We start from the raw sequence: 24,702 nt of genomic DNA, 5'->3' as shown, positions 1-24,702 counted from the left end.
TGGTAAGTTTTTAATTTGGTACATTTAAATAAGTTTAAGTCTATGTAAGCCTTACATTTTATGTAAATTAACCTCCCTGTAAAATAAAGTGATATTAGAACAAGGGAAACAGCTGATTGGTGAGTAGCTGGTGAGCATTTATTTAAATCTTAAGTTTATTTCTGTAAAGTCAGTTAATAGTCTAATAAATAGAGGCATAGCAGGGCACCTCCGTCTCTTTTGATACATGGCCTGTTCCATTTGAGAATTCCAAGAAACCTTGTATCCTGGACAACCACATGTGCAGGAAATATCATCAGCTGGAGGAACTCGAATTCTGCGTTTCAGAGCATGAGCAGCAAATGGCATCACTGCAGTGCATCTGCGAGGATGAGAGCTACATTCATAGCAGCAGCCAGAGCCAAGTCTACAACATCATGGCTGGCTCAGATGTACAGAGGGACAGGAGGAAGATTGGGAAAGCAATAGTGATAGGGGATTCTATAGGTAGGGGGCAGATAGGTGCTTCTTGAATCCAGGATGGTATTGTCAAGGATGTCACTGAGTGGCTGCAGAGCACTCTGAGGGGAGAGGGTGCACAGCCAGCTATTGTGGTCCATATGATAGAGCTAGAAAGAGGGAAGGGGTCTGTTACAAAAGTACTTCCACCTTTTGTTAAATTTTGAGGACGTGTTTTATTTGGAAAAACTGAAAAAGATTCCATGGATGTTTTTTTTCACTGGGGTCATTGAAAGGACTGAGAGGTCTCGTTTGCAAACAATGGGCTGAATTTTATCAGCCCGCGGCCAGCGAAAAAAATAGCAGCCCGCCTGTGCGGGCCGCACGCCAAAGAGCCGCCGTGATTCCAAGCAGGGTGGCTCATTTAAGTAGCCGGGGCTGGCCGCCCCCACCCCCTGATCACATGGAGGGGGTGGGTTGTCTGTCCCCGGCAATGGCGTCAGCTGCCTGTGCACAGGCGCTGACGCCATTTTTAAAGGGCTGTTAGTCTTTCTGGCATATTTAAAGAAAGATTAAATGAAAATAAATAAATACATCTCTTTTTCTCCTCTCTCCCCCCCAATAATAATTAAATTAATTATTTTCCCTTTCGTCCCCCCAAAACACTTACCTTTACCATCTGACCTTCCCCTCCCAAACTGCACAAACTTTAAACTTCAATCCTTCCCACCATCCCCTACAACCATGATGTTGATTTGACCCCGTTACCAACCCCCCCCACACTGAGAAACCTACATGCTCCCCCTCCCCACCAGTGTTGCACCTTGGTTCCCCGGATGGGGATCTGAAGGTGCGGGAATGCCGGTCACAGGGCCAAAGATTGCAGCGGGACATCAGGAGGCAAAGTAAGTTTATTTACATTAATTATTTTAATCGATTTAAATAGTCACATTATGGTCCCGTCCCCAGTAGCAGGGAGGCCACCACGGTGCCTCGCTGCCACTGGGAGGACCGGACCGGGCCCTAGCACCATCAGGGTCCGTGGCAGGCCTCATCCGGGGCCATCTTCAGGCCTGCACCACCACAGATCCCGACATTCAGTGCTCCTTAAAATCCAGCCCAACATGCAGTGGAAGTCACCTGTCTTCAGATAAATACCCAGCAGGGGGCTTTTTTGACTTGGAGACAATGTTTATGGAGAAGTGACAGGTCAAGGTTTATAGGGGTCAGGAGGCTTGACTCTTCAGATTGTTTTTGGTTTTGCTTTGGTCAGTTGGAGTTTTAAAAAAAACAGCCAGGAGAGCAGTCACCCCAGCTCAGCCTGTTCCATCTCTTTGAAAAGCCTACCAGCTTTTCCATCTCTTTGAGAAGCTCTTAGAAGCGAGTGTAGAAATAGAGAAATTGATGCTACATTTATCCTGAAAGGTCTGCTTGAAGCCCCTGTTGCCCGCAATTCTTCTGAGACACTGTAAAAACCTGCCGGATAAATTCTCGACGCCCACTGAATGAATTTCTCCAGAGAAAGATCCCAGTGACAGCCGTCTACCTGTATTTGGGATGCCAACCAAAAAAGGGACAACTGACATCTTTTCTCTTCTTCAATATAGGGAGATACAGCACTGAAACAGGCCCTGTGGCCCACTGAGTCTGTGCTGACCATCAACCACCCATTTATACAAATCCTACATTAATCCCATATTCTTTACCACATCCCTCAAATCTCCTGCCACCTACCTCCACTAGGGGCAATTTACAATGGCCAATTTACCTATTAACCTGCAAGTCTTTGGCTGTGGGAGGAAACTGGAGCACCTGGTGGAAACCCACGCAGTCACAGGGAGAACTTGCAAACTCCACACAGGCAGTACCTAGAACTAAACCTGGGTGACTGGAGCTATGAGGCTGCAGTGCTAACCACTGCACCACTAACCCGCGCCTAAATTAGCAAGTATTTGGCCAAAGTATTCTTTTTTAGTCTTTTTTTTTGTAACAGATCTCTAAAAAGAAATTCTTTTTTTCAGTTAACAGGTGTGTATGTGTGTATGTGAGGGGCTAAGGCAAAAGGGAACATTCATATTTCAATCTGTGTGTAAATGCTTTGCTTTGTTACTGGTTATGTCTTGTTTTATAATAAACTGATAATTTTGTTGTTTATTGAAGAAACCTGGTTGGTGTATTTTATTCTGGGATAAAGAGTCTATGTTTGACTGTATCAATAACTGGGTAAACATTTAAATATATGTTGTGACCTGTGGAGAAGTGGAACTAGAAAAAAACAGTGCACTCCTCCTGCCTCGGTCATACCAAGCTAGATAATTGTCTTTGAGATTGATGAGGAGTTCCTTAGAATCTTCTTCCTAAATTGTCCTTTTTTGTTCTCTTTGTTCTTTTGGCTCTCCCAAGAGGTTATATAGTGAGACAGGGTCACCGGGACCAGTCCGGCAGGCCCCAGCGGTGGGTGGGTGGGCATAAAGTCCGGGGGGGTTGGTGGTCCATGGAGGTGGAGGTTTTTGTGGCAGGGGATCCCCACCAAGCCTGCAGGGAGGGCGCCTCGTATTACAGTGCACCTCATCCCTTGGCAGAGGCACCCCTGCTGCTGGTTAAATCCCAGCAGCAGCACGAAGAGGCTCTTAAATGGCTGTTAATAGAGCACCAAGGGCCTCAATTGACCTCTGGTGGGAAGGCCGTTGTCAGCCTATCCTGCCCCCAGCAAAGTAGCTTGGCAATGGGCCTTCTGCCCCCTGCCTCCCGTCTTGATTCTATGGCCCCTCCCACCACCCAGGGGATTCATTAAATCAAGCCCCATGAGAAGTAAAGTGAGAGTATGAGAAGAGACTGGCAGCTAACATAAACGGGAATCCAAAAGTCTTCTATAGTCATATGAATAGTAAAAAGAGGAGTGGGGCTGATTAGGGATCAAAAAGGGGATTTACTCATGGAGGCAGGGGGCATAGCTGAGGTACTAAATGAGTACTTTGTATCTATCTTTACCAAGGAAGAAGATGCTGCCAAAGTCAGAGTGAAAGAGGAGGTATTTGAGATACTGGATGGGTTAAAAATTGATAAAGAAGAAGTATTAGACAGGCTGGCTGTACTTAAAGTTGATAAGTCACCAGGACTGTATGTAATGCATCCAAGGATGCTGAGGGCAGTGAATGTAGAAATTGCAGAGGCACAGGCCATAATCTTCCAATCCTTCTTAGATACAGGGGTGATGCCAGAGGACTGGAGAATTGCAAATGTAACAACCTTGTTCAAAAAAGGGCGTAAGGATAAACCCAGCAACTACAGGCCAGTCCATTTAACTTCAGTGGTGGCAAAGTTTTTTAAAACAATAATCTGGGTCAAAATTAAGTCATTTGGATAAATGTGGATTAATTAAGCAAAGCCAGAATGCACTTGTTAAAGGAAAACCATGTTTAACTAATTTGATTGAGTTTTTAATGAGGTAACAGAGAGAGTTCATGAGGCATTTGATTTGGTGTACATGGACTTCCAAAATCATTTGTTAAAGTGCCATATAACAGGCTTGTCAGCAAAGTTGAAGCCCATGGAATAAAAAGGACCATGGCAGCGTGGATATGAAATTGGTTGTGACAGGAAACAGAAGGTAGTGATGAACAGTCTTTTGGACTGGAGGAAGGCAAATAGTGGGGTTCCCCAGGGTTTGGTATGAGGACCATTGCTTCTGTTGATATATATTCATGACCTTGACTTGGATGTGCAGGGCCCAGTTTCAAAATTTGCAGATGACACAAAACTTGGGAAGATTGTGAACTATGAGGAGGATATTGATAGATGTCAAAAGGACATGGACAGGCTAGTGGAATGGGAAGACACATGGCAGATGAAATTTAATGCAGCGAAGAGCAAAGTGATACATTTTGGTAGACGAATGATTAGAGACAATATAAACTAAAGGGTACAATTCTAAAGAGGGTGCAAGAGCAGAGGGACCTTGGGGTATATGTGCACAAATCTTTTAAGGTGGCAGGGCAGGTTGAGAAAGTGGTTAATAAGGCCTGGGCTCTATAAATAGGGGCATAGAGTACAAAAGCAAGGAAGTTATGGTAAACCTTTGTAAAACACTGGTTTGACCTCAACTGGAGAATTATGTCCAATTCTGGGCACTGCACTTTAAGAAGGATGTGAAAGCATTGGAAAAGGTGCAGAAAAAAGTTATGAGAATGGTTCCAGGGAAGAGGGACTTGAGTTACATGGATAAATTGGAGAAGCTGGGGTTGTTCTCTTTGGAGAAGAGAAGGTTGAGAGGAGATTTGATAGAGGTGTTCAGAATCATGAAGGGTCTGGAAACGTAGATAGGGAGAAACTTCCTATTGATGGAAGGGTGGAGAACCAGAGGACACTGAATTAAGGTGAATGGCAAAAGAACCTATGGCGATGTGAGGAAAATCTTTTTTACACAGCGAATGGTTAAGATCTGGAATGCACTGCCTGAGAATGTGGTAAAGGCAGTTTCAATCGTGGTTTTCAAAAGGGAATTGGATAATTATCTGAACAGACAAGTTTTTCAGGAAAAAAGGCAGGGGAGTGGGACTAGCTGAGTTGCTCTTGCAGCTAGCCAGCATGAACACAATGGGCCAAATGGCCTCCTTCTGTGCTGGAACTATTCCATGATTCTATGATCTGACCAAGCTAGCTTCCTGGTACCAGGGCAGGCATTAGCTGGAGGGGTGGTGAGGAAGAAGATGGAGTGTCATCTTCAGAGAGGGCAACATATCCCGCTGCTAAAATGCCATTCCTGTGGGCAGCTGCACATCATTCCCGTTGATTTGCTGGAGAGCAATCTGCAGGAGGTTCATGAGGTGGTTAAAGACCCTTTCCATATCGGTTTTTAAAATAGCTAAGAAAGCGGAGCTGGTGAAGCATAGAGCTTGCATAATACCAGTATGAGCTTCCCAAATAGATGCTACAGCTTATGTCAAAGACTCCTGCATGGAGGCCTCAGCTGCAGCATTCATTGAGCTAACCATACACTCCATAGAAGACTGGGGAATGCCATTGCTACAAGACAGAATTCCACACAAGTTGAACGTGAACACCTCTCCACATTGGCCAACGTACTACCAAAGCTCTCTAGCAGACAGTGCAATGCATTCCAATGTTTGAGATAGATCAAGGATCCTTCTTTTATAGGGTGGGTCCCATGGTCTTCACCTTCATTCTTTATAGCAGAGGTGGGATGTGAGATTGCCTTTAGAAAAGTTACTTCTTTGTCCTTTCTGCCAACACCAGCTACTGCTCATTGTGTTTGGTGATTTATCCGGTGCAGAACCTCTAAACTGCTAGTTATTGTTCACACAATGCTAATTTCTTAACTGGCATTTGTAAGGGTTAGAATGAGTGATGCCAAATCTTCTGGAGGTCTCCAATTCCTCTTCTTCAGCTGCAGCATGGTCAGGGACTTTTGCTGGACCAGCGAAGATGGGAGAGGGACAAGGGTTAGAAGATGCTTGCAATAGTAGCAGATGAGCGGTTATTATGCAGAGCAGGGTTCAAATGAAGGATTGAAGGAAGGGATGATACTACACATCATGCAGCATATGTCCTCTAGCCTCTCCATCTGTGCACCCTCCCTCTGTCGATGATATCAATAGCAGCCTGTTCCATTGACATGAGCTTTTAAATAAACAATGGGCCTCTTCTAGATTTCACCATCTGCAATCTGTTCTATGCCTGCTTATTCTGAGTGTGCAGGTGACATTAGAAGGAGATGCAAGGACATGTGCTGCTGCTCCTGCATGAGGGACATAGGAAGTGGAGTAGGGAAGGCTTGGTAGTGCTTTTGCTGAAGAAGGGTGGTGTCGAGCTGTGCAAAAAGTAAGGGAAATGTGACTAGGAGCCTTACTTTATTAGCTTTTTTCATGTCATTGAATTTCTTGTGACATTGCTGCCAAGCTCTGAGAGCAATGCTGTTGGAATCACCTCTTTCCACTGCTGCCAGGCAATTTGCTAGGGCATCCAGCAGCCATCACATAGATAGGTACCTGGACATGCACCTGAAGTGCTGTAACCTACAAGGCTATGGACCAGGCACTGGAAGGTGGGATTAAATTGGGCGGCTAGATTTTTCAGCTGGCGCAGACGCAATGGGCTAAATGGCCTCCTTCTGTGCCATAATTTTTCTATGATTCTATACAGGACTTCCCTCCTACTGGTAACTTGCTCTACCGGTACCTCCACAGCACCATGTACAAACCATGGGGCCCTAGCTGCTGTTTTATTCTTGGAGAGTGGAAATACTGTTCCAATGCTGAGCCATGAAAAAGTGCATGTTTCCTATAAGAGTTGCAGGCAGCCTTTAAGTCATGGCAGCCCCGTTGCATTTTCTGCCGGCATAATGAGTTAAATGACTCACACTGACAGATTGCCCTCAATAATGATATGAGACCCAACCACAAAAATTGTTCAGGCCTCCCACCAACATCATCAGGTGAGCGTCCCATGTGACCCTTGTAACGCCCATCTTTTGCCCGCCCTATATGCATGGCAAACCAAAATCTACAGTGCTCACGACTTAAATCTTTCAGTTTTCAAGTTTTTCAAGTTATTTATATTATGTGACAATATTGGCATGGGAAAACATTAGCTGATATGTAGTTTTGCAATACCTCCCCCGGCTCAAATCTACTGAATCAAGCTCATCCACTGTCACTGCTGGCAGGTTGGTGAAAGAGATAACTTACAGAAAAGTTGCATGCTCATCAGTTTGCAAAATAAAAATTCTTAAATATTTTCATGGAGAACTTAAGGAATGTATTTGTTAAAATTGGTTAAAACCTAAATATCATGATTATACTACATAATGTTATTGTAAACCAATCTATCACAGCTTCATTTGATCCATGTAAAATTAAGTGATAAACTTCTGACTTTACAAGGCTTTAAATGGCTCACTTATGTTGAATAATTGCTAAGAACAACAAGGTGGACCATTTATTAATATCTAAGCAACATTCATTACCAAGTACACTTGAGGATTCCAGGTTTTATTGCTATTACAAGTTTGGGTTTTATATAATTGTAAGAATAGTTTAATAGCTGATCTAATGGCTCACTGTTTCATTGAACTAACAAATAGAATCATAGAATGGTTACAGCACAGAAACAGGTCATTTGGCCTGTTGTATCTGTGCTGGCAAGAGCAACACAGTTAGTCTCACTTCCCCACCCTTTCCCCATAACCCTGCAAATATTTTCTCTTCAGGTGCATATCCAATTCCCTTCTGAAAGCCACAATTGAATCTGCCTCCACCACACTGTCAGGTGGTGCATTCCAGATCCTAACCAATCGCTGCGTAAAACAGTTTTTCTTCCTGTAGCCGTTGGTTCTTTTGCCATTCACATTAAATCTGTGTCCTCTAGTTCTCGACTCATCTGCCAATGGGAACAGTTTCTATCTACTCTGACCAGACCCCTCATGATTTTGAAAATCTCTATCAAATCTCCTCTCAACCTTTCCTTCTAAGGAGAACAACCCTAGCTTCTCCAATCTACCCACGTAACTGAAGTCCCTCATGCCTGGAACCATTTTTGTTAATTCATTTTGCACCCTCCCTAAAGCCTTCATGTCTTTTCCAGAGTGTGATGCCCACAATTGGACACAATACTCCAGTTGAGGCAGAACCAGTGTTTTGTAAAGTTCCATCATAATTTCCTTGCTTTTACACTCTATGCCTCTTTTTATAAAGTCCAGGATCCTGTATGCCCTATTAACCACTACTTCAACCTGCCCTGCCACCTTCAAAGATTTGTGCATGTATACCCCCATGTCCCTCTGTTCCTGTACCCCTTTTAGAATTGTACCCTTTATTTTATATTGCCTCTCCTCGTTCTTCCGACCAAAATGTAATAGGTTTTCAGTCAAGGAAGGGAAGCTGAGGAAAGGAAGGGAAGAGTCGGAGATGGACTATGTGAAGATGAGAGAGGGATGGAAATTGGAAACAAGAGATGAGGGAGGGAGCCTGAGTAGGACCAGGAATGTTTCACATATCCCTGAAAAGGTCTGGCATAGTTAAGACCTATGACTCCCCCCACACCCTTTCACTTGCTCAAAACCTATTACATTTCTAACCTTTGCTAGTTCTGATGAAAAATCATCGATCTGAAACGTTAACTGTTTTTCTCTCCACAGATACTGCCTGAACAGCTGAGTATTTCCAGCATCTTCTATCTGTGTTTCAGATTACCAGCATTTGCTATATTTTGCTTTGTGTGAGCCTGTCTATGTCCACTTGAAGTCTATCACTATCCTCCTCACAGTTCACAAGACTTCCAAGTTTTAAGTCATCTGCAAATTTTGAAAGTGTACCCTGTATACCCAAGTCTAACTCATTACTATACATCAACAAAAGCATCGGTCCTAATACCAGCCACTGGGGAACCCCACTATTTACATTCCTCCAGTCCGAGAAACAACCCTTCACTATTACTCTCTTTTGCTGTCACTCAGCCAACTTCGTATCCATGCTGCCGTTGTCCTTCTTATTCCATGGGCTTCAACTTTGCTGGCAAGCCTTTTATGTGGCACTTTATCAAACATCTTTTGGATGTCCATGTACACCGCATTAATAGTATTACCCTCATCCACCCTCTCTCTGGCCTCATCAAAAAACTCAATCAAGTTAGTTAAACATGATTTGGCTTTAATAAGTCTATGCTGGGCTTTCCTTAATTAATCCACATTTGTCCAAGTGACTGTTAATTTTGCCCCAGATTATCGTTTCCAAAGCTTTCCCACAGCTTTCCCACCACCAAGATTAAATAAACTGGCCTATAGCTGCTGAGTTTATCCTTACCCTCTTTTTTGAACAAGGGTGTAACATTTGCAATTTTCCAGTCCTCTGGCACGAATCCGTATCTAATGTGGATTGGAAGATTATGGCCGATACCTCTGTAATTTCAACCCTTACTTCCCTCAGCATCCTTGGATGCATCCCATCTGGTCCTGTTGACTTATCAACTTTAAGTACAGCCAGTCTTTCTAATACCTCCTCTTTATTAATTTTTAGCCCATCCAGTATATCAACTACCACCTTTTTCACTATGGCTTTGGCAGCATCCTCTTCCTTGGTAAAGACAAATGCGAAGTATTCATTTAGTATCTCAACCATGCCCTCCGCGTGCATATGTTGTTCACCATTTTGGTCCCTAATCAGCCCCACCCCTTCTCTTATTTCCCTTTTATTATTTATATGCCTATAGAAGATTTTGGATTACCTTTTATGTAAGCTGCCAGTCTCTTCGCATGCTCTCTCTTTGCTTCCCTTATTTCTTTTCTCACTTCCCCTCTGAACTTTCTATATTCAGCCTGGTTCGCACTTGTATGATCAACCTGACATCTGTTGTACATACCCTTTTTCTGCTTCATCTTACTTTCTATCTCTTTCATCATCCAGGGAGCTCTGGCTTTGGTTACCCTACCTTTCCCCTTCTTGGGAATATACGTCGACTGTACCTGAACCATCTCCTCTTTAAAGGCAGCCCATTGTTCCGTTACAGTTTCGCCTACCAATCTTAGATTCAAATTTACCTTGGCCAGATCCATTCTCACTGAAATTAGCCCTCCTCCAATTAAGTATTTTTACTCTAGATTTCTCCTTGTCTTTTTGTGTAGCTAACCTAAACCTTATGATGCTATGATCACTGTACTATCTCACAAAGTAGTTGCAAACATTTCTCTTAGGTAATTCTTCACATCTGTAATTCTTCACATAGCAGGTTTTTAGCTAAGTCATCTTCTGTGTTCCTATTTTATATTAAAGTCTAAATGAGTGAATGGAGGAAAATATAGTGCCTAATGAGGAAAAATAACTTTTAAGAAAGCAGGAAAGAAAATAGTTCACCAAAAACCTACTTTGCGCCTTTTCTTTTAGGAAATTAATTCTCTTATGATAACAGGCCACTTTTGAAACATTCACATCATGTATTAAGGTGGACTGAAAGCGGCATAGTGGTGCAATGGTTAGCACCGCAGCCTCACAGCTCCAGCGACCTGGATTTGGTTCTGGGTACTGTCTGTGTGGAGTTTGCAAGTTCTCCCTGTGACCTGTGGGTTTCCTCCGGGTGCTCTGGTTTCCTCCCACATGCCTTGTGGGTTGATAGGTAAATTGGCCATTGTAAAAATTGCCCCTAGTGTAGGTAGGTGGTAGGAGAATTGAGGGAAGGTGGGGATGTGAGAGGGAAAATAGGATTAATGTAGGATTAGTATAAATGGGTGGTTGATGGTCAGTGTGGACTCGGTGGGCCGAAGGGCCTGTTTCGGTGCTGTATCTCTCTATGAATTGTGTGTTTTTGGGTTGCGTGTCAATAATGTTAGTAGGGAAGATATTGCAGCATCTGTGAATTTACTCCTGGAAGCATATGGCCATTTATTTGCAAACTTATTCAGCAAATGAAACTATTATAAATGGTGGTTTATGATTGGTATTATTGTAATGGGGCAAGATTCCATTTTAATTTGATGAGAAGTGCAATAAATGTTGATGGACAATACTGTTTTCAAAATGACTGCTTGAACTTCAAAGGGGAAAATATGGTGATTGCCCAAAGATTTTCTATTGCTCATCAGTTTCTGTTCATTCTCACTGTCATAGGTGTGGAAGGTTGGTTGAGTGCCATAAGTTGCACTTACCACCAGTAAATGTGTCTTTTTGAGTTTGCTACAAACAACTGCAAAAACAATGGATTTCTTTCAGTCAACACAATTGAATTATAGTATAAATTACCGACTGTAATCTTCCCCATGTTTTTGTATCTGTGCAGTAATTTTTAATATTTGACCTGCTGAGTGTTTCCAGCATTTTTTATTTTTAAAATCATCTAGTATTGCAATATTTTCCATCTTTTAAATGACAGGAAATGTAGTAAGAAAGCCCTTCTTTACCCTCAATCCTGCTGTAGTGCTTGGAAGCACATGATAGTGCTTCTTCCAGAGGATTGTGCTACTCAAAATCCTCTTCCACAAGTCCAAATACTGAGGACATATAGAAAGGTTGATGCTTTTTGCTCTGGATGGCTTTATTATCTCCAGGGCTTCCTGTTCTATCTGTGTGAAGGCCTGGATGCTAGTTGATGTTCCTCCTCACTCTGTCATTATGAGTCATTTTGTCCTGCCAGTAGAGAGGGACACTTAATGGTTATTGAAAAGGAATGTGCGCATATATGGGGCTTCCTCATAAAGTGTGTGTTCTGAGAGGGAGAAGAAGCAAATGTTAAGCAGGATGGAGAAGTGCTCAATGTGAAGAATGTTGTTGGACTGTGAAGTGAGAAAGCAGTCATCAGAGAAGATTATTATTTGGCATTTGCTACCAGGTGAGAACGGAATGCTGTTCATGCCTGTTGCAAAGGCAGCAAGCAACAGATGAGTGTGTGATTGGAATGAGAAGGATGTGGTGCAGGGAAGGGAAGTGTTCAGAGTACTAGGGGAGAGGAAATGTACTGTTGAAATGGATATATGAAGATTTGTACCCGTCCTTTCTGCTCCAGTAAGGTCATCGAAGCATTTGATCCAAGGGTGACTCTCCACGAGTTCACTACCATTGCAGTACTTGATGCAAGATCTGTTTTGCAGCTTCTTTCCATCAAATGGAAATAGGACATCCCTTTGTGTCCTCAGCTCTTCAACGAGGACCTCAGCAACAACATCAACACAACTTGTATGAGATAACACCATTCACGTAATAAAATGTCCCAAGGCACTTTACAGAAGCTTTATAAAACAATATATGACACCGAGCTGCATAGGGAGATATTAGGGCAAATGACCAAAAGCTTGATCAAAGAGGAAGGTTTTAAGCAATGTCTTGAAGGAGGAAAGTGAGGTAGACAGGCACAGAGATTTAGAGAGAAAATTCCAGAGCTTAGGGCCCAGGCAGCTAGAGACATGACCACCTATAGTGGAGCAATTAAAATCAGGGATGCTCAGGAGGCCATAATTGGAAGAGCACAGATATCTCAGAGAGTTGTGGGTCTGGAGGAAATTACAGAGATAGGGAGGGCCAACACCACGAAGGGATTTGAAAACAAGGATGGGAATTTTCCATGGATGTGTCTGTGAGCCTGGGGGTTTGCTCCAGACTTCAAAATTCTAATACTCCCAGAAAAGCCACAGGGCAATTTCAGTGATGTGAATGTGGAAAATCCTGGCCTACAAGAGAGCGAGATGCCCATCGCCAACACAAACAGGTGGGCAGCTCGCCAATCAAATGCTAATAAGGCCCAATAATTAAAATACTCCAGGCTTCACACTAATGACATTGAGCGGGCATGCTGCCTGCACCACCCAAAAGCCACCCAGTAACCACTGCCAGTTACAGTTCCCCGTGTAAATTCTTGAAAACCAGTTTCCCATGTACTACTAAGTGTAGAGGTCTATGTAAAATATGATGAGGCATGCGGACTAATTCATACTTTGTAGGTATGAACATACCTAAGTTTATCATTTAGTCAACCTGATTTTAGTAAACAGATCATTCGAAAAATGATACTACAGTTTTAAAATACCAGCTGTATAAACCTTTAACAAAAAACAAAGCTAAAAACTTATTTTTATTGTTTTTGTTACCTGTTAGGTCTCCTTAAGCTGTATCGAGCCTGGTCTAATGGATTTGAATGTCTTGGGTGAAGATTCACTGGAATGGGATGAAACGGATATGAGTAACAACCTGATTGGTATCCAAGATGAAACACTTGATCTTGCATGTGAACAGAATGACATATCAAAATTCTCACCTGGGCCCATCAATAATCTTGCTGATGAACTAATGCTGGATCAATATACCAGTGGCCCTGGAGAATCGCTGTATAGTCCTGGTGAGGCACCTTCTTCTTCATGTCCACTGACCTATCAGGTCCACAGCCGACATAATATGCAACTCCATGGAAAAAATCATACTTCATTCCTGAAGAATGCCTCAAATTTTTCCAACTCAAAGCATCCAACCAATTTAGTAAGGAATGCAAGTCAAGATTCCTCTTTCTCATCTGATGACTCTTTGCCAGACTTACTGGGTAATTTAATTCCAGTAAAAGTGGACAAACCAACATCACTGAGACATGAGAGTGCGAGTGGAATAGTCAGTGAGGGTGATATAGAAACTACAACAAATTCTTTAACCTCCATGCCAAATCAGGTTGATCAAGCTCAAACTAAACTATCTGTCAAACCGTTGCACCCCCTGATAGAATTAAAACATAAAGATTGTCCAATTCAGTCATGCATTTGTCAAAGACAGGGTTCACTTGAAAAAAAGGAAATGAAGAATGCAGCAAGAATGCAAAGAACAAAAAATGAAGTAGAATTGTCAAAAAATCTTCAATCACTGTCTCTGGGTAACGAAGGAAATTTACAGCCCCTTGATATGAATAAAACTGCTTCAAAGGGTTTTTCAAATGATCTAGAGGCACAATATGATGTGTTCACATTTTATGACTATTCTTACCTGCAGGGCCCTGAGCTTGAGTTAAGTATGACTATAACTCACTCACCTGAAGAAAAGGAACGTACTGATGGGAATGCATCCTCTAAACCACATATTGCTGAATTTATATGTAAAAATGGGCTATCAGCTCCAGATTCCAAACCAGACGGTGCCACATCAGAAAAATGTCTGCCAATAATGTCAAGTGGAGGTAACCTTGAGACTTGTTATAGTGAAACAGATGATGACAGAGTATCTCTAGATATTATAAATGACACAGGTTTCGCATTTTTGTCTCAGAGGTCATCAGTGGAATCGCTTTCAATTGCTGGTGACATATTTCAGCTTGGAACAAGCAATCACAAAAATGGTGATCTCCAACGCAGTACCTCCTTAGAGAGCTGGGCAATTCCATATAAAGTCACAGAGGAATTACTCAGTCTCCAAGGGTCAGGGGACATCACAGGTAGTGATGCAGTAGGGGAGCTAAGTAAGAGGACATTAGACCTATTGAAACGTTTAGAAAACATCCAGAATCCAGTGAGTCCAAAAATGAAACGTAGTGTCTCTGATATCACACTGCAGAGTAACTCTCTCAAAATGTCGTTCACTGGCCAGCTGTCATTTGATGCTGCATCATCAGCAAATGAAGATTCTGCTGCTTCTCTCACAGAACTAAGCAGCAGTGATGAGCTCTCCTTGTGCTCTGAAGACATAATTGTTCATAAAAATAAAATTTCAGATTCCAATGCGTCATTCAAAAAACATGTTAATCACTCAGTGACTGATGAAGCTGATGTCAATATAAGCATGATTGTTAATGTGTCTTGTACTTCTGCCTGTACTGATGAAGAAGATGATAGTGATTTGCTTTCCAGTTCAACTCTTACACTAACTGAAGAGGAACTGTGTATTAAGGATGATGATGACTCCAGCATTGCAACAGATGATGAAATTAATGAAGAAAACAATTGCATTTTAGATAGGGACTATATGAAGAATGAATTCCACCAATGGATTAAACCAATTTTTTCTGTCACAAAGGAAAAGAGGAAATTGAATCCAGGAGAAAAGGATCGGTGCAGGACTGATTCAAGTAGGATCAGGTTTCCAACTTTCAAAAATATTTCAACTCTTTACCCATTTTTAAACAGTTCTGCATTAAAGCAATCCGAGTCTAAAGACTGTAAGAGCACTTCGCTACGTCCAAAAGAAAGACACTTCAAACAGAATGGAATGGAGACTCTCAGACACTTCTGTACTGCCCATTTAAAAGATGATGTAGAGAATGGCAATGTGGAAAAATTTCTATTAAAAGACAAAAAAGAACTAACTGAAGTGATAGACAGCAAGAAACTTTGGTCTTTTGAAAAGGAGCAAAACACTGGCAAGGCCCAAAAAACAGAATGTTTGAAATCTGAATTATTTAGTAGTACGTTTGAGCAAAAATCAGATGTACTTTCTGCACAGTACATTCCAGCTCCCCAGACCCCCACACAATCTCCGCAGAAGGATAAAGGGCTTATATGCTTGGAAGCCAATGGGATTGCAAACAATCGTTTATCACCAGCTGCTTTTAACATTGATGAGGAGCCTATTTTCTCAGAGAAGCTTGAAAAGCACCATAATGTTACAGTGTTAGGCAGGAAAACAACTTCTACAAGTGAATATGAGAAACCCCAACGGCATCAAGTTTCTAATGCAGAGTTGGCATTAAACAACCTTAGTGATGAATATAATATTACTTGCAAAGAACCTGCTGTAAAATGCTCATCTCATCTTAATTCAGAAAACAAACAGTTGGAAGAAACTAATAAGGGTTATGCAAATAATATTTCAAATTGTACCTGCCATTCTAGTGTTCCTCATGGTGTTGATGGTGAAGAAGATAGTTCCGTTCATAATTTTGTGATGGAAATAATTGATATGGCATCAACAGCCCTGAAGAACATATCCCAGCATGACTCTGAAATGATGAGTCCAACTTCAGTGGCTCAGATCAAGGAAAAAGTATTGGAACATTCTCACCGACCTTTGCAGCTGCGAAAAGGAGACTTTTACTCTTACCTATCCATATCATCACATGATAGTGACTGTGGTGAGGTTAACACTTGCATAGATGAGAAAAGCAGCACACCATTACCTTTGGATTTTAATGATAAAGCCCGGTTAGAAAACAATGGTGAGGATGTTAACTTCCTTAGTGAAGATTTTGAAGAACAAAATATTGATCAGCCTTGCTCATTTGATTCTACACTTCAAAAGGACACAGTTTCAGATAATAACCAGTATCCTTTGACCAAACTTGTGTCGTTTTTTGACAGCAATGAATCACCATTGCCAGATGATAGACTGGGCATTGTGGTGTCTAAAGCTATTCATGTGATACCAAGTGACCAAAACACATGTGTTGGAAATCTAATTGAAACAAACAACATTACTGACAACCCCGATACATTTTTAGGCATCACTAATCAAATATGTAACGCATTGGAAGACAATACTTTTCAATCAGTAGAGTGCCATATTGAGAATCCCTATCTTAATCCTTTGCTGCCTAAAACTCAAACAGGCACTACTAAGTGTTTGTCAGATAATGGGTCCATTTTTGCCATGTCTATAATTGAAATGCTTGAACCTGATGACCCTCCATTAAACAGCGAGAGTGATGAAAATCATAAGTCAGTAAAACAGTCGCTTGAAATGAAAATGAATCTAATGAAGGACACACAACCAAATAACAGTAATTTTGAAAAAACAGGAGACAACCTGTTTCTTAACACCAAAATTCAATTTCCACAAGAACATGCAGATTGCAAAGTCAAACAGAAGCTTTACAAGAAAGAAAATCATTATGATGGGGACTTTTACTTGTCTCAGAAAGAGGTAAGCTACATGCTATATTAAAATATATATCATTTTATAATTAGTTGAAGCTATATTTTCTTCTATTTGGAAAAAAAATGGAGAAAAAGCGTGTTTTATTTATTCGCAACATATTAACAATGTTTCAGGAATGCATGCATTTGAAGTCAGTGTCTCCTGAGAGTGCAATTTCGTCAGTGGTGACAAAACTAAGCATAACCAGTCACAGCATGCCCTCAATAATAATCCTTTTAATACTTCCCAAAGAATTGACGAACCACTTAATTTGAATTAATGATGGAAATTTCATGAATTCAGCTGTGCATAATATATGCAGTAAATGTCTTAGTCAAAATTAGGAAAACTCTAATTTGCCTAGGACACATAGGCAATTTTACCTTGGCCTGCCCATCACAAATGCTGTGGTAGCAGTGTTAAAATCCCTAAGCACTACTTAGAGCCTGGTTACCACTCAGCCGCCATATTTACTGGGGCCTTCCTCTGGCGAACTAAGACCCTTGCTTGGATCAGGTGGGATATACTGATCAATTTACTGATCATCCCTCCTTAATTGATTCTACACTTCAAAAGAACACAGTTTCAGAGAATAACTAATATCCTTTGACCAAACCTGTGTCATTTTTTGACAGCAATGAATCATCATTGTCAAATGATAGACTGAGCATTGTGGTATCAAAAGCTATTAATGTGACACCAAGTAACCAAAACACGTGTGGTGGAAATCTAAACAAACATAAGAACATAAGAAATAGGTGCAGGAGTAGGCCATTCAGCCCTTTCAGCCCACTCCGCCATGCAGTTAGATCATGGCTGATCTACTTCAACACCATTTTCCTGCAATAACCCGGTATTCCTTGATGTTGTTAATATGTAGGGCTGTATTTTGTTCCCAGCCCAACGTCGGGTTCCGTGGCGAGGAGGGGCGGAAGATCGGAGTGGCAGTGACCGCCATGGAACCTGTCACCAAGATTGTCGGGCCCAATCTTACGGGGGCGGGGAAGCTCCATGGTGGCCTATCTGCCGCTCTGCGATGGGAGCCGACTTAGCATATTTAAGTAACATATTTGCATGAATGAAAATATAAACTGCAGAGATCTTACCTACCGTTCCCGATCCTGAGCGCAGCGAGTGGCACTCATGCGCCTTCACTTTCCCGTCCAGGCGCCACCGAGGTGGGAAAGGGATGAACTGTGCATTCTGATGGGTGGGAGGGAAGGGGTAAGCTCTGCATTTTGTATATAGGGAATGGGGGAAGGGGTGAACACTGTATTTTGTTGAACTGTCTACAGGGCTGGCAGTCTTTTAAAAATGGCGCCAGCACCTGCTTCTGCATCGGTGACGCCATGAACAGCATCGTCAATGCTGACCCCACCACATGATGGGGGTGGGGGAGTGGCCGCTGTGATTAAGTAAAGTGACCACCCGCCGCAGAATCTCTTCGGTGCAGCAGCGCGGGTCCCATGGGGACGGCCACCATTTTCTGCGCCTGCTGCCGCACTTGGTGGCAGGACTACAAAATCCAGCCCGTAGAAATCTATCAATCTCAGTCATGAACATATTCAACGACTGAGCCTCCACAGCCCTCTGGGGTAGAGAATTCCAAAGATTCCCAACCCTCTGAGTGAAGAAATTCCTCTCATCTCAGTCCGAAATGGCCTGTCCCTTATTCTGAGACTGTGTCCCCAGTTCTAGACTCTCAGCTAGGGGAAACATTCTTCCTGCATCTACTCTGTCGAGCCCTGTAAGAAATTTGTATGCTTGAATGAGATCACCTCTCATTCTTCTAAACAAAATTAGACAACCCAGATACATTTTTGGCATCGCTAATCAAATATATGACACATCTGAAGACAATTGGCTGGATTTTATCTGGTTCTTGGAGCCACGCTGGGAGGCGCGCAGCAGACAAAATGGTGTGGGGTCGCACTGGGCAGCAATGCCAAGGTTGGAGGAGGTCACCTGTCCAATCGCCGGGGCCTGCCTGCCTGGTCCTGGCACAGAAATAAAAGTTCCTACTTACTTGGGAGGGTGCCTCAACATGAAGGCACCCTCTCTTTCCCCTTGCAGCCTCAGCAAGCAGGGGCCACCTCTATCTGTGGCTCTGCCGAGGCTGCAGACGGGGGCTCCGAGAGGCAGGCCATCGTTCATAATTGGACAGCAGTCCCAGTGGCGGCCTCTTAATTGGTAAAATAGCCTCTGCGGTCCTGCTGCCCGCCTGCAAGGGTTCTGGACACGCATTTCATCCCAACATCAGGACTTCACTCTTGCTGGTAAAATTCCAGCCAATATCTTTTGATCAGTCGAGTGCCATATTGAGAATCCTTACCTCAATTTTTTGCTGCCAAAAGCATAAACAGGCACATTACTGCATACAAATCATGGTCCTATCACATTGCCTTAGAAAAGCAATTGAGTGCAACATGTGGTGAGCAGCTTCCACCCAGCTGAACTGGGCATTGAAGAGAAAGAAGCCCCAAAAATGTCAATACAGAATTTTCCAGTAGATTTCATAAGATTAATGTAGGCCAACAACATCCCTGGTTTCCCGCCACCCTCCCCCCAGCTCCCCCCCCCCCCTCCCCCCCCCCCCCACCCAAACCTGTGATCAACCCTTCCACCCCCGTGGACCTACCTGCCTATGGGTCACCAGATGTTGCACCGAACTAAAGCCAGCAAGCTGTAACAAGATGCAAGTTTACGAGGTACAGCTTGTTGGGGTCATGGCAATGAAGCATGACCCTCAAAATGGACTGGGCTTCTTGCCGACAGTTGAGTCTTTCCACTGACTTCTCGCCTACGAAGATACGAAAATGAAGGGCAGAAAAAGACCAGTTGATGCATTAAGCCTGCTCCATGCTAATGATGGCCAGGCCTGTTCCATGCCTGGAATTAGAAATCTACCCACTGTGTTTCCAGGCATTCATCAGCTGCCTAGTAAAAGGAGTCAGATGTCATTGTTCAGAGCTCATTTGGGGTGAACTATGGAGTCTGCCTGCTAATCCTACAAACTTTCTCAGTGAACAAAGTATTTCTCTTTTAGTATAAATAGTGATTTTACAACAAAATGTAACTCATAAAAGCTTATCTTTAGAAAAAGGCTATTTGGCATCCAATGGCAGTAAAGTTTTATTAAAATTGTCTGAAATTATTTGATACAGTATTATTAGAGATACTGTGCCCACTTCCCCATTCTAGTTCTTTCGCATGAGAGTTTGATAAATGAATTTGCTGAGTATGCATTTTTTCAGGCTGATGTGAAAAGGTTTTCTTATGTTAATAAGCCATTATTGTACTGTGCTTCTTTTTAAAGGTGACTTTGAATAAATATTCTTTACTGTGAAAACATTGAATAATTTGAATTTTCTAAATTCAGTTAGTGTACTTTGATGATACACCTGAAGCTGCTCAAGAAATGCACCATTCATTACAAATTTTAATTTCACATCGCTATATATCCTATAAAAAGTTTATTTTGACGTTGTTAGAAATGTTAAGTCAACTTTGTCAATGGTAAAATCTGGGTCTTCTACATTTGTGTATGTGGGTACTATTATTTTTTAAAATCCTGTTTTTGTAGATCCCCCTCCCCGCTCCCACAGACAGGCACGTGCATATTCACACACAAACACACACACTTCCATACTAGTCTGCTGAAAACAAGACTGCCAAAGCTGAGCAAGTTCTGGATCTTTGGTGGAAAATCAGCTTTGCAAGTGGGTCCTCACCTCAACCCAAATCTTGCATGCACTCTGCTCAGTTGCCGCAGTTGTGATGGGCTGGTGGATGTAGCTTGGAATCTAAAAGTTCGAAGTAATAACCTGAATTAGCTGGTTGTTGTGCTGTGTGATAGTACTGTAGCACCTTTAAATCACACTCAAACAAAGATACCAATAAGAAAAGATATGATAAACATTAATAGCAGAACTAGATATCAATAATTATGCAGTAAGAAGACTGGTCCTGGAGCTATGGATAACATCTCCCTCCTGAATCATCTCTAATTCTGTGTCATTATTCCTTTATTAGATCAGCATGTGTTTGCATTTCTGGCTCTTTTGTCCTTTAAACATTCACTTTTCCTTGTTCCTTCTCCCACTAATATCTACAGTAAATGTTCATCAAGTCACAGAGCACAAGGACCAACTTGAAAAGTATTTTGCTGTGCATGTACACTATCCTCAAGAAGGATTCTCTGCACATGCACAATACTAATAGGGCAGGGTTTAGAGTTTCTCTGCATTGAATATGAACACAACTAAAAGAAATAAAAGCCCAAGCACCCTTTGTTCCTTCTCTCTGTAGCTTTTCTCTTCCTTTGTTTCCTATATGAGCTGCACTTAAGTTAGAGGATTTGTTCGAAGCATCAAATTATGCCACCATACATGCTTGTACTATTCACTTCTATAACAACTCTGGCGATACTTTGAAATCTTCCAGTTCTTTAAACTCATTAATGCTCAGCTTTCTAGTTGACTTTATGGGGGTGAAATGCTGCATGAGCTGTGCATTCATAACATTAACAAGGCTCTAACAAGCACAAATATGTTTTTTTCTGAACACCTTTCATGGATTCACTAACCCACCTTCACATAGGTAGGAATAGTCAGTCTAGCATCACACACTGCTGAATAGTTTGTTCGCGCTTTCTACTGACATATTACTGATCTTACATGCTGTTAGGCAACAGAGCAAAGGATTGTGCTAGATACTCAATGAGCTTCCTTATGCTCAATACCCAGCAACATTTACATTAAGAATATATCATCTGTGATCCAAATAGTTTTTCCAATAATAAAAAAATTATCAAAATCTTAATATTTGTCATTATAATTCTATCTGATTCACAATTTCTGAGAAATTATATGGATTTTCTTTTTATGACACAATATAAAGCAAACACAGATACAGAAAATGTTTAGTGAGGATAGTTAACAAAGAACCATAGGTTGTGAGTTATACTTAAAGATTTACTCATTAGCAAGAGTTGCAAGTAAGTTGTGGTTATGACTGAATGATACATTCTACACTTCATCATCATGTAATTAGGTAAGTAAATATTAAATTATTAAATGAAGATACATATTCTAAATGGAAACAAAATTGACATGTAGTTTGCTGAGTGCTGTAATATGTTATGAATGTTTTCTTTTGACAATGCATTTATTCCCAATTGTGATGTGCCTCTTAGACAATTTGAAAAAGATTTAATGGGAGATGAAGCGAGGTATTACTTTAAATTTAAAACAATAAATAAGGTTTGGATACTTGGAGTAAATGCTATGACACCTGAAATTTCAAGAGGACAGGTAGAGAATCTGCCATGTATAAAGGAGATTTACCATCATTCCCTTGATGCTCCACGGTATGTTTTGTATTTACTATATGTAAATGGGACTTGAGCAAAAACTGCTAATAAATCAAGTGTAAACATTTTTTCTGATTTGCAGATCCCTAGCTCACAAAAATATACAACAGGGAATCTCAGGAAAGCTCAAAAGAGCAGAACCATTGATGCCAAAACTACAGCTAGTGTATCTCACCACGGCAAACTTCCATGTGACTCTCATGCTGCAAGATCTGTACCCAAGGTATAGGATGTGAGTCAAATAAATATTCTTTACAGAGGTTTAAATATTCAGTTGCTTAACATCTACCACACTAACAGTTTAAAAGCAAAAACTTTTTCTGTGTAGCAAGCATAAGCAGTATTTCAGTGTTACTGTGTTTGCAAGAGATGGTTCTAAAAAGGGCAATTTATATTGTGGAATTGTTGGAACTTTCCATGAATAATTTTGCAAAACACACAATAAGATCACAAACGTTGAAGAATCCTCCCACTGTTCCTCTTTTCTTGATGTGCTTGCCTCCTCTGCATCTACCTTGGTGCATTCCAGTTTGAAGGCTTTTGGGGCTGTAACATACAATCATCAGTCACATGCCTCCTACCCCATAATCTGGCTTGAAAATATAAGTGATAACCTGCATCTGCTGTGTAACTGCCAGCTATTCATTGCAATTGCCTGCAAAGCTATAATAGATAACAGTAAACAAAATCTATTACATTTCTGTCCAGGAAGTATTTTGCTTGCACATCAAGCTGAGTATGTTTTGTAATACCTTTGTCTTGAATTAGCTCAAATTCCTTTTATAAATAATTGCCTTTGACATCATTTATTTTGACAAAAATATAGTTAATGCATTGAAATGCATACAATAGTTTTTGTAATCAACTTCCTGTATCACATGTCACTTTCTGGATTCAATGCTTACTGCTCTTTTCTTTCTTTTACTTGTCATGTTTCTATATAAATGTAGAGGTCAGTAGCAGCAAAGCAAGATCAAAGGCAAAGGTAACTAGCTAGATCGAGATATTTATGCCTAATTTGGAAGGTGAATAAATGCATGTCCGGAGTGCCTCCTAGAAGCTGTAGAAGGGATGCACATTACATTAATCTCTTCAACTGTATTCTGACAGTCATTTCTTCATAGTCCTCATTACAAGCTCCTGCTCTTTGCTGCATGGTTTAATTATCCCAGACTGACTCCTCACTGTGGAAATTGAACCCAATGGCTGGCCAGATGTTATTGCTTTCATGCTGCCAGATTTAGGAAAAACCTGAAGTTTAAAATATATAAAACCGAATAGATATGGAAGGAATTAGTTTTAAGAATATGTGTAGTGAATGCACTTGACTGCACCATTTTAGGCTCCTTGCTTTACGGATAGTTTTCATGACTTCAGGTTTTTATATTCATGTGGAGCCCAATGATTACTGCTTTATGTATCCATTATCACTGGGCTTTGCTTCAATCAATGTTGTTTGCATATTGACATATGTACCTGAGGTTGTTGTCAGCATATTGAAGATCACAGATGAGGATGAAAGCAGCAAGAAAGGAAAGGTCACACATGATAGTTTACCTCCTCTCGTGAAGCTGTTATTAAAAATTTATAAAAGCCCAACAATGATTTAATGCCTTTTAACTTATTTTACAGTACTACTGTTACTGTGGTTACATTTTTGGTGCTTGCCAAAAATTTTCTCTCATACTGTAAATAATTTCATTTGGCATAAACGTTTAGAAACAGCTCAAGTAGTAGTTCATTGGCAAATGCATAATTCCAATAAATGGTCACATTTTTATTAGTGCAGTTGTAACATTGCCTGTATAGAATGTTGACAGAAGGAAACATTTGTCACTCTTTATTGCTGCTGACTACAACATATATTTGTCTTTCTTTCCATATAGAAATCTGACTGTATCCTTGCTCCATTTTTGCCCACCTGTTCCCAAGGTAGCCTCTATTCTAATTGAATCATCCTCTTCCTCACTGATATTGAAGACAAGTTCCTTCCAAATGCGAGTTTTTCACGCAGGTGTGGTAATCTGGTTGTTTCTGCTGGTCCTGTGTATGGCAGTTGCTGTTACTCCCTTGTTGGTAACACCAACAGATTGCAGCAAAGTCCGACATTTTTCTTCTTCATGGACTCCTGTCCTAAGCTACCTCCAAGGACCTCCTCCGTTCTGATCTATCGTTTATAAATGTCCTCCTTCTTGTGGTTTAGGCACTTATGATATCCGAGGGAATAGTACAGAATTTGCAAAGGTATGAAGGTGTAATTTTGTGTCAATACCAGCAATGGCATTTCACATATTAGCATACTGGAGTAAAGTATGGATTTTATGGGAGAATGTATTCATCTTAACAAATGATCTTTTGTCAGAAGCCACACACATATACAATAAAGTGGGCCTTGTTATGTTAAATGTGCTAAACCCAACAAGAGGAGCCATGAATATCATATGACTATTTAACTTTACTATATAGCAAGTAGCATAATATTTATAACAAGGATTAATTTGAAGTTTATGTTGAGTCTCGATAATCATATATTGGTACATTTAGTGTAAGTAATGTTAAATCAATACCAAC

General features: G+C 41.2%; 1 protein-coding gene across 1 annotated transcript in view; it reads left to right on the top strand.

The window, feature by feature from the left end:
* Positions 1 to 24,346, top strand: part of akap6 (A kinase (PRKA) anchor protein 6) — a 374,046-nt gene extending 349,700 nt beyond the window's left edge. Inside the window, exons 12-15 of the mRNA XM_068038344.1 lie at positions 13,032 to 16,766; positions 22,214 to 22,354; positions 23,082 to 23,116; positions 24,018 to 24,346. Coding sequence (XP_067894445.1) covers positions 13,032 to 16,766; positions 22,214 to 22,354; positions 23,082 to 23,116; positions 24,018 to 24,297 — 4,191 coding nt within the window. The 3' untranslated portion in view covers positions 24,298 to 24,346. The remainder of the gene's footprint in view (positions 1 to 13,031; positions 16,767 to 22,213; positions 22,355 to 23,081; positions 23,117 to 24,017) is intronic.
* Positions 24,347 to 24,702: the final 356 nt, after the last annotated feature.

The sequence above is a fragment of the Heterodontus francisci genome, chromosome 9 (genome assembly GCF_036365525.1).
Source record: "Heterodontus francisci isolate sHetFra1 chromosome 9, sHetFra1.hap1, whole genome shotgun sequence".
In the NCBI taxonomy this organism is placed as follows: domain Eukaryota; kingdom Metazoa; phylum Chordata; class Chondrichthyes; order Heterodontiformes; family Heterodontidae; genus Heterodontus; species Heterodontus francisci.
This window is presented reverse-complemented; position numbering and strand designations above follow the sequence as displayed.